Here is a 17135-nt window from a genome sequence, read left to right as displayed (position 1 = left end):
CACACTTCCCTTCGTGCCCCGCGACGCGTGGGTGCGCGGGACGGGGCTCAAGGCAGCGAGCGCGGGGGGACGCGGAGCTGGACAAGGGCGCCGACTGCCCCAGGGCCGGCATTTACCTCCACCTGCACTCTCATCGCTCCGGGTCTCCGGTGCGAGGCGCACCCGCACGGCGGCCTGGGCTCTTCTCCCGCCGCCGCCGCCGCCGCCGCCAAAGGCCGCGACCCCAGCTGGTCTGCGTCCGGGACCCGCCCGCGGGCCGTGACCCGGGTGGCTCAGAAGGGCGCCTTCTCTCGTCGCCACTCCTCTCCCTCCGGCCCGGGGCAGAGCCACCGAGCTGCCTTCTCTCCGGGGTGATTCCCCACCACCCCAAGCCGAACCCCTGACCCCCGTTAGGTTTCCGCTCTGACTCCACCTCCGCTCTGGCCCCATTCCAGCTCCGGGAACGGGGTCTCCGGGTCTTGCCCTTTAGTAGGGTGCCCTGCGGAAGTCAGAAACCTCGGAGTGATAATCATCTGCGGGTGGAGACTAGAGGGGGGGAAAGCTGGTATTTCGTAAATCCTAACTATTCTAGATCCGAGTTAGATACTGGTGCGCCGGGCCCCACCCACAACCAGCCTCAGATCCGGCGGCGACTCGCCTCAGGCTCGGGAGTCCCACCGGCCTGGGGGCCGGGAGTTTACCTGCAAGCGCTCCATGGCAGGCCGGGCTTTCGTTCTGGGTTTGCACGGGGCCCTGCCACCGAAGCCTCGCCTGAGCTTTTGACGGTGAAGTCGGAGAATCTGGACTCCACCTCCACGAGCTGCCTTTTACAGCCGTGTGGATTTGTCACAATACCTTTTGGCCTCAGCTACCTCCTGGGTGGAAAGGAGTGTGACTCCAATCGCAGGTCAAAGAAGGGTAGCCGGAGTGGAATAGGATGCTCACTGCCACCACGTGCGTATTTTTATGGTATTGTATTGTCCTGTTGAGTCAGTGAGGACAACAGTGATCTAAGCTAACAACAGCATTGCTGTTACCACCTGGGAGTTGCTGGCGTGTTGTAAGCACACTCTGGGCCTCAGTTTACTTATCTATGCAGTGGGAATAATAGGAGGGAAAAAGCCTGTGCAGGTAAAGCTGCCGCCTTCAATGCTGGCGTCCCATTTGGGCGTGGGTTTGTGTTTCGACTGCAACACTCTTGATCCAGCTCCCTGCTAATGACCTGGGAAAAGCAGCATAGGATGGCCCAAGTGCTTGGTCCCCTGCTACTCATGTGGGAGACCAGGAAGAAGCTCCTGGCTCCTGGCTTCAGCCTGGCCCAGCCCTGGCTGTTGCAACTGCCTGGGGGAGTGAACCAGCAACGGAAGCTCGATCTCTCCTTTTCTCTCTGTAACTCTAACTTTCAAATAAATAAATAAATCTTAAAAACAAACAAACAAACAAAAAGACAAGTAAGTTCCTCTCGATTTGTGTCCACACATCTTCCCTGTTGGAGTTCTCACAACCTTAGGGACTGGGAGTTGTCAGAGCCTTGCCAGACATACCAAGATTTGGGATCTAGCTTGGTGACAAACATCTTCTAGCGTCATCTCATTGACAGATTTACATGACAGGGTAGTCCTCTGTTCTTTTCAGATGCAGCTTCAGGACACTTACCGTCTAAATGGCCAAAGCAATTCCAAATGTGTAAGGCATCTGATGTACTAATTTACAAGCTGCCTTTGGTTCACCAGCTGTATCTGCAACAGTTGAGGCAGGTGTTGAACCTACAGATTCCCAGGCCTCACCCACTCCACCCAGATCTCTTGTATCAGAATTTCTACAGTGGGGACAGGAGTCTGTATCTTTCACAAGCACCTCAGTCCAATGAAAACTTGTCTATAAAAATCTTCTGGCTCTGAATATGCCTATGCCTAGGGCTAGCCATGGAATTTAAAATTTAAAATGTTCATTAGTACTTTACTATGGTCTGCTTCAGGCCATAGTAAACACAGACTGTTTGTCAGGCATCATGCTGGACACGGGGAAACAAAGATGAATGGACATTGTCCTGTCTGGAAGGAGTTCCCCTGAGGAGGATGAACAATCAGAAGTGAAACGGTCCTGGGGCACCACTGGTGATGTTCAGCAATGTGAACAGCGCTTTATTTGCTGATTCGTTCGTTGCCTCTATATCTCTTTCTTCCTCTTCCCATTCTTTCCCCTTATGTTTTCTTCTTCTCTGTCTACGTTTTACCCTGGCTTTCTGGATTTTCAAGCCTGCTTCTGGGCCATGTGGACACTGGTTCAATTCCTGACCTAACATGGTCTTAGGATACTGCTCCACCATTCAAGGTCAAACTAAGGATGGCAGAATGGGAACTGATATTTTAGCCAAGAAAGTGGATGTGACTTTTTTTTTTTTTTAATTTATTTGACAGATGGAGTTAGACAGTGAGAGAGACAGAGAGAAAGGTCTTCCTTCCATTGGTTCACCCCCCAATGGCCGCTACAGCGCTGCGCTGATCCGAAGCCAGGAGCCAGGTGCTTCCTCCTGGTCTGGACTGGAAGAGGAGCAACCGGGACAGAATCTGGCGCCCCAACCATGATTAGAACCCAGGGTGCCAGTGCCACAGGCGGAGGATTAGCTAAGTGAGCAGCAGCGCAGGCCAACAACCATGTTTCTTTAAAAATAAAAAAGAAACCATTACTGGGGCTGGTGCTGTGACACAGCGGGTTAAGACACTACCTGCAGTACCAGCATCCCGCATAGGCCCCAGTTCAAATCCTGGCTAGTCCACTTCCAATCCAGCTCCCAGCTAATGCACCTGGGAAAGTAGTAAAAGATGGCCTCTCTGCCACCCACAGAAGACATAGATGAAGCTACTTGCTCTTGGCTTCAGCCTGGCCAAGCCCTGGCTGTTGTGGCCATTTGGGGAGTAGACCATCCACATCCCCATTTGGGGATGGAAGACCTCTCTCTCTCTGCCTTTCCTTCTCTCTCTGTGTAACTCTGACTTTCAAGGAAATAAATAAATCTTTAAAAAAAATGTCACCTAAGGCCGGCACCGTGGCGCCAGCATCCCATATGGGTGCCGGGTTCCAATCCCGGTTGCTCCTCTTCCAGTCCAGCTCTCTGCTGTGGCCCAGGAAGGTAGTGGAGGATGGCCCAAGTGCTTGGGCCCCTGCACCTTCAAGGGAGACCAGGAGGAAGCACCGTAGCGGCCATTTGGGGGTGAACCAACAGAAAAGAAAGACCTTTCTCTCTCTCTCTTTCTTTCACTGTCAGAAAGAAAGAAAGAAAGAAAGAAAGAAAGAAAGAAAGAAAGAAAGAAAGAAAGAAAGAAAGAAAGAAAGAAAGAAACGAAACATGGTTGTATTTTCAGTACATAAATCCCAGTGATGGTTTCTTAACAGCATTTTAATAATCTGGTTTCAAAGCGTATCATTTTAAAAAAAGAATTTATTTATTTATTTGAAAGTCAGAGTTACACAGAGAGAGAAGGAGAGAGAGAGAGAGAGAGAGAGAGAGAGAGAGAGAGAAAGGTCTTCTATCCACTGGTTCACTCTTCAACTGGCCCCAAAGGCCAGAGCTGCGCCAATCCTAAGCCAGGAGCCAGGAGCTTCTTCCAGATCTCCCACGTGGTTGCAGGGCCCAAGCACTTGGGCCCTGCACCCCTTGGGAGACCAGAAGTACCTGGCTCCTGGCTTCGGATCAGTGTGGTGCGCTGGCTGCAGCGCGCCGGCCACGGCGGCCATTGGAGGGAGAACCAATGGCAAAAGGAAGACCTTTCTCTCTCTCTCTCTCTCTCTCTCTCTCTCTCTCACTGTCCACTCTGCCTGTCAATAAATAAATAAATAAATAAATCATATTTTCAGCCCTAGGACTTTATACTTCAAAAATATGCAAATATATTTGTTAAATAATACAAAGGTACCTCAAAAAGCTTATGGAAATGGAATTTTAAAAGTTTATTTTGGTATAAAAACAATTTGAAATTTATGCATAGTTTTTCATAATATGCATTTCTATGAACTTTTTGAAGACCCTACCTATGCATGGATTTCAACAATTTTGTACCAAAATTAATTTACCAATTTTTAAAGAAAAATTTCTTTATTTACTTATTTATTTATTTGAAAGGCAGAATGACAGAGAGAAATTTTCCATCCCCTGGTTCACTCCCCAAATGACTGGAACAGCCAGGTCTGTACCAGAGGCCAGGAACTCCATCCTGGCCTCCCACATGGGTTGCAGGGACCCAAGCATTTGAGCCCTCTTCCACTGCCCTCCCAGGTGCATTAACAGGGGATAGATCAGAAGCAGAACAGCTGGTATTGGAACCAACACTCCAATATGGGATACCGGTGTCACAAGTGGTAGCTTAGCCTGCTCTGCCATAATGCCAGACTCCAAACTTATTCTTTAATTCCATGTTCTATGAAGTTTTGGGAGTACCCTCAGACATGCTATGGCACTCTATGCTTTTTTTTTTTTTTTACGTTTAATTAGCTTATTTGAAAAACAAAGTTAGAGGAAGAGAAGGAGATCTTCTACCCACTGGTTCATTTCTCAAGTGGTGGCTACAGTTGGGGCTGAGCCAAGCCAGTGTCAGCCATCGGGAACTCCATCCAGGTCTCCCACAAGGTTTGCAGGGGCCCAAGCACTTGAGCCATCTTCTGCTGCTTTCCCAGGTACAGCAGCAGGGAGCTGGATTGGAAGTGCAGCAGCACAACTCAAACGGGTACTCATATGGGATGCCGCCATCACAGCTGGCATCTTAACCTGCTGTGCCACAATGCTGGGCCCAGCACTCTTTGTGACAAAGAAAATTTACAAGTAGTCCAAACAGCCATCAGAAGGTGTTTAAATATAACCTGAAATACCGTGAAGCTGTTAAAAGAATGAGTTAGAACTAAGTGTAAAGACATAGGAAGAAAGAAATGAGTAAAAGTAAATACAATTTCATTTTCAAAAATTAAATACCTAGGTTGGAATGCTCATAATAAAATTCTAGAATGGCGCAAGGGAAGACAAACTTGTACATTATTTGCAGCTGTCTGAAATTCAGATTGAACAGGGCCTCTTGTCACACCAGATTGTTACACAAGCCTGTATTAGTAGCTTCAGGCAGTTGCAGGTGTTCCTTCAAAGTGTGCATTGTAAATACTGACAGTAAGCCCAAGTGCCGTCAGAGCTTAACAGCACCTTCACATTCTGCTTAGAATGATTCTTAAAGGAAAGAAAGGGAAAAATTGGATGAGTGCCTGTGACAGTGCTGGGAAACGGATAGATACCATCTTCTTCACCTTCTTTAAAATTAAGAAACTTGATCTTGTAGATTGCATAATGACCACAAGCCCCTCCCACTCCAGGCATACCACTTTGCAATGTAATTTTGCAACAGTCTTCATGCAAAGGTGAGTGTATACTCTACTCCCTTGAACTGGAGCTGAACTTGTGGCCAACAAAATGTGGCAAAAGTGATGTGGTTTAAGGTCCTGAGCCTAAGCCCTCAGTGGCTCCAGGTTCCCCTAGATGGTAGCACTGCCCTGAGACCACAATCCTGAGAAGAAATTCCATTTGCAAAGATGAGCAAACCCACAGAATCATGAGAAATAATGAACCGATGTTATTTTTAGGGAGTAAATCTCAGTGACTTGTTGTGAGACAGTTGATTTTCTTATTATTTGAAAGGAAACACCATCTAACCTATCACAGTCTCCCTAGAAAGCGAACCACACTTACACTTCATGGAACAAGTACTTCAATAGCTGAAGGACTTGGGCTTTTTCATTCCAGGTGAGAAAACTGAGAGACAAGAGAAAAATAAGTGCTAGAAAGAGCCAACTAACTGAAGATTTCATGAATGACTCAGTTATCTAGCATTATTTTTTTTATTTTTCGCACTTTTTTTTTAAAAGATTTTATTTATTTATTTGAGAGGTAGAGTTACAGACCGTGAGAGAGAGAAACAGAGAGAAAGTGGGTGCAGGGGCCCAAGGACTTGGGTCTTCTTTTTCCCAGGCAAAAGCAGAGAGCTGGATTAGAAGAGGAGCAGCTGGGATTAGAACCGGTTAACCTACTGCGCCAGGGTGCTGGCACCCCATATTTTATACATTTTAAATTTGCACATGATATTCATTCTGAAAGACGCCTTATACTATCAACATGTGTCATGAATAAAGGAGAAAATAAATTAGCAATAATTGGGCACCCACTGTGTTAGGCACTTTGCTAAGTACCTTAGTTTTATATAACATTGCTCACCAGCATTTTTTAAGCTGAGTTTCAGGAAAGTCAGACACTTGATGACAGTCACAGACTGAATAAGTGACAGAGCTGGAATTCCAAAGATGTTTTGTCTAACACCAAGACCCATGGTATTTTCATCCTTCAGAGTTTTGATCCAAACAATCTCAATTTCCATTTACTAGTGAGGCTTTGTTTTGCTTCTAATTAATTCTTTAAAACTTTACTGCATTGAAAATATAAATCCTGAGCAAAGATATACCCCTCCACCAACTATAAGCACAGCAATATCTGCGAAGCAAAAGAACTTGCACACTTTCAGTATTGATAAAATCTTTACAGCCTTCTCTAAGCAAATTGTATGTGAGTTACCTGATGGTAAAGATATGTGGGCATCACTGTAATGTCCTTGGAGGGACAAAAATTTAAGGTTTTTTTTTTTTTTTGAAGTAAAGTTTTTATATGCAGATACTAAATCTGGAATTGCTGTAATTCAGCCATAAATTTTACCTAGCCTAATAAGCATTTGGCCTAGTGGTTAAGACACTGGTTAAGGTGCCCATGTCCCACACTGGAATACCTCAATTCAATTTCCAGCTCTGGCTTTTTTTTTTTTTTTTTTTTTTTTTAGATTTATTTATTTATTTGAAAGTCAGAGTTACACAGAGAGAGGACATGCAGAGGTCTTCCATCCACTGGTTCACTCCCCAATTGGCCACAACAGCTGGAGCCACTCCGATCCGAAGCCAGGAGCCAGGAGCCAGGAGTCTCTTCCAGGTCTCCCACACGGGTACAGGGGCCCAAGAGCTTGGGCCATCTTCTACTGCTTTCCCAGGCCATAGCAGAGAGCTGGATCGGAAGTGGAGCAGCCGGGTCTCCAACCGGTGCCCATATGGGATGCTGGCGCTTCATGCCAGGGCGTTAACCTGCTGTGCCACAGCACCGGCCCCTAGCTCTGGCTTTTGACTCCAGCTTCCTGCAAACATCAGAGGCAGTGGTGATGGCTCAAGTAAATGGGTTCCTGCTAAACATGGGATTCTGGGATTGAGTTCTGAACTCCCGGCTTTAGTTCATCCCAGGCCTGGCTGTTACAGGCATTTTGGGAAGTGAACTAGTAGATGGGAGTGTTTCTCTCTCTCTCTCTCTCTCTCTCTCTCTCTCTCTCCTTGCTGCTCAGATACATAAAATAATTTTTAAAAGGAAAAATAACGTCATAGATATAAAAAATTACATAGCCATTTTAGACTCTAGTAAAAAGAAGAATATTTTATTGACCTAAAACAAAATGCTGTAATAAAAGGGCATAATAGCCCCATGGACAGGGAAGATCATTATTTAGAAGTCTGCTTTCCCTGGCCAAAAAAATTTACATATAATGCAAATTTACATAATAGGGTACTTATATCTAAATGATATAATACATTAGAAATTAATTTAAAGCTTATTATTAGGGAAGTAAATTACAAGATGGGCTTTCATGTAGCTGTTAAAAAATGCTAACAATATGCTCTGATGTTGTGGCACAGAGAGTAAAGCCACTGCCTGCAATGCTGCAATGACACTGGGCCCCGGTTCCTGTCTCAGTTGTTCCACTTCTGATCCAGTTCCTTGCTAATGGCCTGCAAAAAGCAGTAAATGATGGCCCAAGTCCTTGGACCCCTGCCATCCATGTGGGAGACCCGATGGAGGCTCTTGGCTTTGGCCTGGCCCAGTCCTGACTGTTGTGGGGAGTGAACCATCAGATGAAAGATCTCTCTCTTTCTGTAACTTTGGATTTCAAATAAATAAATCTGAAGAAGAAAAAAAAAGGGGGGGGGGTGGAATGAGATGATGAAGATGAAGCTTGCAGAAGCAGATTATCCAGAGCAATTTTCCAAGAAAAAATTAACCTTATTGTGCCGTAATTGAAGAGCACTGACGATTAGTAACAGAAATAATAGCCAACACCATAGATATCCAAATGGTTCAGTTTATACAATTCTGGCTGAAAAATCAAAGTAGAGAAAACTTTTTGCTCAGTGGGTACGTTATTGTGCCCAGACCACCTGTGGACAAGAGCAGAATTCAATGGTAATTGTCCACAAGCAGAATCAAGATCCTGAAATATTTCTTCCAAAAACTGGAGCAAGAGATGAGACCTGGCTTTCCCACTGTGATCCTAAAGATAAAGCACAAAGCAGTGACTGTGAAGAGGTGGAAGTGGTCCATTCCATTCAAACCCAAAGGAGCCTGCTCAAGAGCAAAGGTCCTGTAACAGGTTTTTGGGACACTCCAGACGATTTGCTTGCTGACTTTCTGAAGCATCAAAGAACAATAACATCTACTTACATGGAGAGTGTTTTTGAGATAGTCAAAGCTTAGCATAAAAATTACCTTCTCCACCACAATGCTTCTCCTCATTTCCTCATCAAACAAGGACAGTTTTGTGTCAATGGGAAATCATCAGGCATTCGCCTTTTAAAAAAAAAAAAAGATTTATTTTTTTTTTTGAAAGTCAGAGTTACACAGAGAGAGAAGGGGAGGCAGAGAGAGAGAGAGAGAGGTCTTCCATCCACTGGTTCACTCCCCAGATGGCCGCAAAGGCCGGAGCTGCACCAATCTGAAGCCAGCAGCCAGGAGCTTCTTCCAGGTCTCCCACATGGGTGCAAGGACCCAAGCACTTGGGCTATCCTCTACTGCTCTCCCAGTTTGTAGCAGAGAGCTGGATCGGAAGTGGAGCAGCTGGGACTTGAACTGGCGCCCATATGGAATGACAGCACTGAAGGCGGTGACTTTACCTGCTACACCACAGCGCTGGCCCTTATGCGTTCACCCTACAGTGCTGATTTTGCTCCTTTTCCTTCTTTTTGTCTCCTCATCTTAAATAAATATTTAAAGAACACCTGTTTCTTTTGGTAGATATTGTTAAAAAAAAAAAAAAAAAACTGCATTGACTTGTTAGACGTCCAGAACATCAGTTCCTTAAGGATGGACTAAATGGCTGAGATCATTGATTACAAAAATATCTTGGCCCTGGTGAGAAATTATGTTGAGAAATTATGTTTATATTTTGTGTTTTTATCTTTTAATTCCCATTTTTAAGTGTATTTGTTTTTATTTATTTACCTGAAAGAGCTAGAGTGAGAGAGAGAGGGAGAGAGCCATCTTCCATCCACTGTTTCATTCCCCAAATACAACAGCCAGGGCTGAGCTTGGCCAGGCCAAAGCCAAGAACCAGGGACTCCATCCAGATCTCTGTGAGGGTGGCAGGGCCCCAACTACTTGATCCATCATCTGCTACCTCCCAGGAGCGTTAGTAGAAACACTCAAATCAGGAGCAGAGCTAAGATTTATATCTAGGCATTCCAAAATGGGTTGTGATGTGTCCAAATGGTTTCCTAACTACCCACCCCAATCATATTTGTTTAATGTGAAGCTAGTGCTTATTAACTTTCCAAATGTAGCATCTCTTCTATTGCAGGACTCTTTTCAAGTTTTTGTGTGTGGGGTAGAGGGTGAATTGTGTCCCCCCTCAAAAAAAAGTATGAAGTACTAATCCCCAGTACCTCAGTATGGAACTTTATTTGAAAATTAGCTCTTTAAAGAGGTATTCAATGTAAAATGAGGCCATTAGAATGAGACCTAATTCAGTAACTGGTATCTTTATTTAAAAAAAAAAAGAAGAAGAAGAAGAAAATTTGAACACAGAGAAAGAAATGCATCAAGAGAAAATTATGTGAAGAGACCCAAGGAGGAGAAAGCATCTATAAGCAGAAGAGAGGCCTGAGACAGCTCCTTCCCTCACAGGCTTTAGAAAGAATCAACCTTGCTAATTTCAAATTTCAAATTCAAATTTCAATTTCAAATTTCTAGCTTTCAGAACTGCAAGACAATACAATTTCTATTGTTTAAGACACCCATTTATGGATGCTATAGCAAGCTAGTGTTTTTCTACCAATAGAATCATGGAAATTCTCCTAGTCTCTATCCTTCAGCCAGGGACACCATAATTCTGTTTGCCTAAAAGAAATTCCATTTACGACTCCCGCACAAGTGTAGATATTATTATCACTTTCTTTTATTGTCAAAAGTGTCCACTTTTATGTGATCACCCCACTTTTCAGGTCACACACAACACCTCCTAAAACCGTTAAGCTGGGAAGTTCTTAAAATCTCTTTGATATCTCTGAATATTACAAAGCTCCCTTTGTACAATGACAAAAGGTATATTGATTTAATTTGCTTGGCTATATCACATACTCTATAAAGACAGGGACTATTTCTTTCTTATTTGGTTTGACCCAACTTTTACATAGTCCAGCACACATAAAATATTTATTCAAACAAACTGAATTGAAGCAAGAGGCTTCTTATCTTTCTTCTTCGGTAACGTATCATACTAGTCAAAACTATGCTCTCTTATTTTATAAGTACCGATAGATGCAAATTGCTAAGTATCTATATTTATGGCACTCAGGAATCCTCCTTTTAAAAAATGCATCAAGAATAATCATGCTGGAGTGTTTTAACTTTTTGTGGCATTCGTATGCTTAGACCAGCAAGATGGTATCTACAGAGAGAAAGCAGACATATTATACATGTATTAGTGCAGAATCATGTTTCTCTAAAATATTTTACTAAGCTATAATAGCATAGTGGAAATCAAGCCCCCACAAAAGGAGATGATAATTACTGCAAATAATGCAGCTGATCGCCAAGATATATCAGGAAGCAAATACCCTTATATGGCCAGTCAACTATATGCAGAAGTGATATGGCCTAATTGTTTAAAAATATATATAACATTAAAGTCTCATCTAGGACAATATAGAAAGAATCCAGGAAGCCCAATAACTGCTGTTTAGGCTCTGGGTGGAAATGAAAAATGATCTGTGCTCAAAATGATGATACCAAATTCAAGATTAGGACCACCCAAGAAAAATAATGTATTTCAGGAAGTTATACCCAAAGATACCCATCTAGATAGTTGCCCTTCTGTCTTCCCTATTGACAATGAGCACTTGATGATACCAGGTTTGGTCCTTGAACTAAGATATTTGTCAGCATTCCCTTAACAGGTATGAGGTTTTTAGTATATCGTCTTCTGGAAGGGTGATGCAGGCCCAGGCTTTCAAAGAGTTACGGTCCAGCCTGAACTAGGCTCTTGTCTTGCCTCTGGTAGGACTCTGCCCAAAGGTGTTAAGGGTAGTCTCACCTCTTAATGGGGCACGCATGGAAGATGCATGGCATGAGATCTTTCTCTACATAGATGCCTCTGCTCTGTTCTGATTCATGTGCATGCCTGTGGCACTCAGAGGGCTCCACATAATACTTTTGGTCCTAGAAACCATCTCACCTCTACCTTAAAGGGGCACACTGCTCCATATTTCACCCTCCAACAATACTAGGAACTGTTTTAAAAGATTGCATATGCCTCCTATTTTTCTGATGATAAGGCAATTAGTTGCAGAAAAGTCAGAAAGGCACACGTGAAGAGAAGAATGGGGTGGGAGAAAAAGGAGAGAGAGGGAGTGAGAGACAGAAAGTCACTGATAATTCTACCTCTTCAAGATAAGCGTTATTCTTATCAGCCAGGACTAGAATCAGCTGATAAGCACAATCATTATTCTCGTATTTCCTTCTTGAACCTCTTTGTTCAGTGTTTCTCTGCCCTCTTTCTTAGACTGCTTGCGCCATCATTATAGAATTGACAGCTAAGTGGGTAAATATTTAAATTCGGAAGGATTGCATTTGTAGAATAAATAGTATCAAAAAGAGATTTTCTTTTAACATTACTTACTGTGTATCGTGGAAGTTAATAGCAAGAGAATGGTAACTATTAAGATAGAAGTCTATCTGGCATAGCAGAGTCCTCAAGCCAAACTTCTCCTTCCCCTCTCTTGCAAAAGCCCCACTTCTTTGTCAACCCCTCCACCACTACCACGTATGGAAATTACAAATATTGCTATGAATAAAAACTCATTACATTATGAACTATTTAGGTCTGGGAATATGCTAGGGAACCCATAACCTGTCTATCACTTTTCCCATGGGAAGATCTGTTCTAGATTCCAAACAACTTACTTACAAACTCACTGAATTAAAATGAATTATTTCGAGCCGGCGCCGTGGCTCAATAGGCTAATCCTCCACCTTGCGGCGCCGGCACACCGGGTTCTAGTCCCGGTTGGGGCGCCGGATTCTGTCCCGGTTGCCCCTCTTCCAGGCCAGCTCTCTGCTATGGCCAGGGAGTGCAGTGGAGGATGGCCCAGGTGCTTGGGCCCTGCACCCCATGGGAGACCAGGAAAAGCACCTGGCTCCTGGCTCCTGCCAGGATCAGCGCGGTGCGCCGGCTGCAGCGGCGGCCATTGGAGGGTGAACCAACGGCAAAGGAAGACCTTTCTCTCTGTCTCTCTCTCTCACTGTCCACTCTGCCTGTCAAAAAAAAAAAAAAAAAAAAAAAAAAAAAAAAAAAAATGAATTATTTCTAGTGGGCAAAACTGCCTATGTTTAAATCACTGGAAGAACAAGAGTGAAGGGCAGGCGTTGTGGAGCAGCCAGTTAAGCTGCTGTTTGAGATGCCCACATCCCATGGGGCCATTGCTGTGGTGCAGTAGGTTAATCATCCGCCTGTGGCATCAGCATCCCATATGGGCACCAGTTCTAGTCCCGGCTGCTCCTCTTCTGATCCAACTCTCTGCTGTGGCCTGTGAAAGCAGTAGAAGACAGCCCAAGAACTTGGGCTCCTGCACCCACACGGGAGACCGGGAAGAAGCACCTGGCTGCTGGCTTCAGATCAGCACAGCTCCGACCGTTGCGGCCATTGGGGAATGAACCAGCAGACGGAAGACCTTTGTCTCTATTTCTCCCTCTCAATGTCTGTAACTCTACCTCTCAAATAAATAAATAAAATCTTAAAAAAAAAGAGAGAGAGATGCCCACATCCCATATCAATGTGCTGATTTCAGTCCCAGTTCCTTTGCTTCTGATCCAGCTTCCTGCTAATGCACCTGGAAAGCAGCAGATGATGGCCCAAGTACTTGGGTTCCTGTCACCTACATGGGAGACCCAAGTGGAGCTACTGGCTCCTGGCTTCAGACTGGCCCAACCTTGGATGCTGAGGGCATTTAATAAATAACAAATAAGTATTATTTTGATAAATAATTTAATAAATAAATCAATAATAAGAAACAGGAGTAAGTGGTAATATTTGTGACAGCAGGTTAAAGCAGAGTGGTAAATTTTCACACATTATGAGGAATGGCTAAGAACTGAAAAAAGAAAATTCTTCCAAGTAACTTCCCTGTGAGGCCTTGCTTATCTCTAATTTTTCTTTTTCTTTTTTTTAAGGTTTATTTTATTTATCTGAAAGGCCGAGTTACAGAGAGAGGGTGAGAAAGAGAGAGAGAGAGAGATGGAGTTTTTTTGTCCACTGCTTCACTCCCCAGATAGCTGCAATGGCTAAGCTGAAGCCAGCAGCAAGAAGCTTCTTCCGGATCTCCTACATGGGTGCAGAGCCCCAAGCACTTGGGACATCTTCAGCTGCTTTCCTAGGTGCATTAGCAGGGAGATGGATCGGAAGTAGAGTAGCCAGGAATTGAACTGGTGCCCATATGGGATGCCAGCATTGTAGGCGGCAGCTTTACCTGCTATGCCACACACCAGTCCCACTAGTTTTTCTTCATTGCTCTTCTTTGTCTACTGAATTCATTTATCAAAACCCAGTTATCCTCTACAGAGTGCATGTGAAACTGGTGACAACTGAAAAGAGTCTGAAGAATGTCCCAATGTCAGTTTGCTGTCCTTAATATTGCACTCTGGTTATATAAAATATTTCTATCAAGGAAAGCTGGGAGAAGGACACATAGAATCTTTTTTTTTTTTTTTTTGACAGGTAGAGTGGACAGTGAGAGAGAGAGACAGAGAGAAAGGTCTTCCTTTTGCCGTTGGTTCACCCTCCAATGGCCGCCGCGGCCGGTGCGCTGCGGCCGGCGCACCGCGCTGATCCGATGGCAGGAGCCAGGAGCCAGGTGCTTCTCCTGGTCTCCCATGGGGTGCAGGGCCCGAGCACTTGGGCCATCCTCCACTGCACTCCCTGGCCACAGCAGAGAGCTGGCCTGGAAGAGGGGCAACCGGGACAGAATCCGGCGCCCTGACCGGGACTAGAACCCGGTGTGCCGGCGCCGCAAGGCAGAGGATTAGCCTAGTGAGCCGCGGCGCCAGCTTACATAGAATCTTTTTTATACTGCTTTTGCTAATTCTTGTGAACCTATAATTACTTCTAAAGAAGAACTAAGCTCCAGAACTCTCTGTAGCATAGGGTCTTGCCTGAAAACCAGAATCACATCACTTTCCACTTGCTTTGGCTTCCTGTCCCTTAACATAATTTGCATGCTGCAGCTTGTCTAATAACCTGCACCTCACCACTTAGTCTATATGTGTATTATGTATGTAGTTCATATGTTGATATATTTGGCATACAACTTGAATTAAACAGGAATATAAATTATATATTCTTGTATATATACACATATTTGTATATATACATATATACCCCATATATATATATACCTCCATATATATACACACACACACACACACACATATATATATATATGCACCTCCATCCAGATAGTTGCCCTGTTTACTAGCTGTGTCATATGTGTATCTATCTCGAATCTTCTAAGACTATAAGGTACTGTGCCTCCTTCCTTGGTACTCCAGGGCACTTAGTAATGCTAACTTTATGGTAAATACTCAATAAATACCACTCAAGAGACTGAAAAAGTGAGACATGTGAAGGGAAACAAAGAGAAAGTTAAAACACTTGACAAGGTTGTGTTTTTTCCTAACAATATAATTTGATGCCCAGAAAACATTTACTAGCCCAAGATTGGAGTTTAAAGGCTGTAGAAGCTTCTTTAATCCAAGTTATCACTGTAAACAGGCTCTTATCACCAAGAAGCACAAAGGTTAGCCATCAGTGTGTTGTTTTACCATTTGGCATAAAAATATCTCTGAGAGTGCACTGAGGAAAATGCTGGAAAAGCTCTTTGCTAACTCTAGAATCCACCCTTCCTGGGGTAATCTGGTCTGAATCAGAGGGCGAACAGGCTTACTTAAACTGAAAACTTACTTAAACTTGGGTTAAAGAAGGGACAGAATAAATTTTAAACTTTAGGAGAAATGTATATCATCAAAGTCAATATGAAAATTATCTCTGAAATCTGCTGACTTAATATTCTCACAAAAAGGTACTCACTTGTTGAAAGTGCTCTTCATGGGTTAAAAAATGAGATTTAGCTTAGAAATAAAGACTCAATTTGTAACTTATACACAGTTTGGCTCTATGTGATATATAGCCATTTACAAAATAAAACATGTAGCAAAATAAGCAAAGATTAGGAAATGTGCATGGCATTCTAATTTTACCATTTATGCTTTGAAAATGAGAAAGAGGGGCCAGTGCTGTGGTGCAGCAGGTTAACGCCCTGGCCTGAAGTGCAGGCATCCCATATGGGCGCCAGTTCGAGACCCGGCTGCTCCACTTCCTGTCCAGCTCTCTGCTATGGCCTGGGAAAGCAGTACAAGATGGCCCATATCTTTGGGCCCCTGTACTCAAGTGGGAGACCCAGAAGAAGCTCCTAGCTCCTGGCTTCAGATTGGCACAGCTCCAGCCATTGCAGCCAATTGGGGAGTGAACCATCGGATGGAACACCTCTCTCTCTGCCTCTCCTCTCTCTGTGTAACTGACTTTCAAATAAAAATAAACAAATCTTTTAAAAAACAAAGAAAAGAAAATGAGAAATTTTATATATACTATATTCATTGAATATTGTACCATATTCATGAATTAACTTCAGAAATTTTGTTTATTGTTGAGTTATAAATTAAAACATAGAAATAGAAAAACCACATAAAATACATTAATGTCTTCATGAATTACGAGCATGTGAACTCTTGTAACCACCTATACATCAGGAAAAAAAATTGCAAACCCCAGAGGTCTCTACATCTACATGTGCTACATCTCACTCAGACTTGTCTCCTCCCTCCAAAAGGAACTACTATCTTTACTTTTATTTTTTTAAAGATTTATTTATTTGAAAAAGAAGAGAGAGAGAGATGTTTTTCATTTGCTGATCCACTACCCAAATGCCTGCAACAGCCAGGGCTGGGCCAGGCTGAATCCAGGAGCCCAGAACTCCATTCAGTTTTCCCACTTGGGTGCAGGGACCCAAGTACTTGGACCACCATCTGCTTCCTCCCAAGCACATTAGCAAGGAGTTGGATTGGAAGCAGAGCAGCCAGAAACTCAAACTGGCACTCTGATATGGGACACCAGCATCACAAGGAGCAGCATAGCCCTACTTTTATAGTAAAATTTCACTCCATTATCCTGGCGTTTGTAACTTCCTTGCATTTCTTTATGATTTTTTCAACCAAGTGTGCATCCCTGGCTTCTGTATTTAGCCTGAACCATTTTTTAAAAATTGGTCTTTAATGTCTCCTTTAATATACAGGTCCATCCCTTCCCTTCCCTTCCCTTCCCTTCCCTTCCCTTCCCTTCCCTTCCCTTCCCTTCCCTTCCCTTCCCTTCCCTTTCCTTCTCTTTGTTTCCCTACATTCTTTTCTATTGAATAACCCAGGTTTAACCTTCTACATCACAGTACTAGCCCCATAAGTCTTTAAAAAAAAAAAAAGGCAAATCTTCCAGGCCCAGATTTAGGTCAACACATTCTTGGCTAGCAGCCTAATGGCAATGTCACTAGAGACCACAAGAAAAAAAAATCGTCGGTTAGCGGCCGGCACTGTGGTATAGCAAGTAAAGCAACTGCCCGCATCCCATACAAGTGCCAGTTCGAGTCCTAACTGCTTCACTTCTGATCCAGGTCCCTGCTAATGAGTCTGGGGAAGCAGGGGAAGACGGCCTAAGTACTTGGGC

The 17135-nt window shown here is 43.7% G+C and overlaps 1 protein-coding gene and 1 long non-coding RNA gene across 7 annotated transcripts in view; one reads left to right on the top strand and one right to left on the bottom strand.

Annotated features, from left to right (window-relative positions):
- LOC103348271 (uncharacterized) overlaps nucleotides 1-17135 on the top strand; it is a 34310-nt gene that overhangs the window by 1200 nt on the left and 15975 nt on the right. Inside the window, exon 1 of one of the 3 annotated variants that reach the window (XR_016236723.1) lies at nucleotides 797-933. The exons of the other annotated variants lie outside the window; for them this stretch is intronic. This is a non-coding gene — a long non-coding RNA (uncharacterized LOC103348271). Of the gene's footprint in view, nucleotides 1-796; nucleotides 934-17135 lie in introns of those variants that run through there. 3 annotated transcript variants of the gene reach the window in all.
- TRPM6 (transient receptor potential cation channel subfamily M member 6) overlaps nucleotides 1-17135 on the bottom strand; it is a 177741-nt gene that overhangs the window by 146097 nt on the left and 14509 nt on the right. Inside the window, exon 1 of one of the 4 annotated variants that reach the window (XM_051846594.3) lies at nucleotides 681-813. The exons of 2 other annotated variants lie outside the window; for them this stretch is intronic. In XM_051846594.3, coding sequence (XP_051702554.3) covers nucleotides 681-695 — 15 coding nt within the window. In that variant the 5' untranslated portion in view covers nucleotides 696-813. Of the gene's footprint in view, nucleotides 1-116; nucleotides 601-680; nucleotides 814-17135 lie in introns of those variants that run through there. One more of the 4 variants, XM_051846587.3, reaches the window with a different exon arrangement.

The sequence above is a fragment of the Oryctolagus cuniculus genome, chromosome 1 (assembly GCF_051225735.1).
Source record: "Oryctolagus cuniculus isolate XC-2025 breed Fujian yellow rabbit chromosome 1, ASM5122573v1, whole genome shotgun sequence".
Lineage (NCBI taxonomy): Eukaryota > Metazoa > Chordata > Mammalia > Lagomorpha > Leporidae > Oryctolagus > Oryctolagus cuniculus.
The sequence above is the reverse complement of the archived record's forward strand: the minus strand, read 5'-3'. Positions and strand labels throughout refer to the sequence as shown.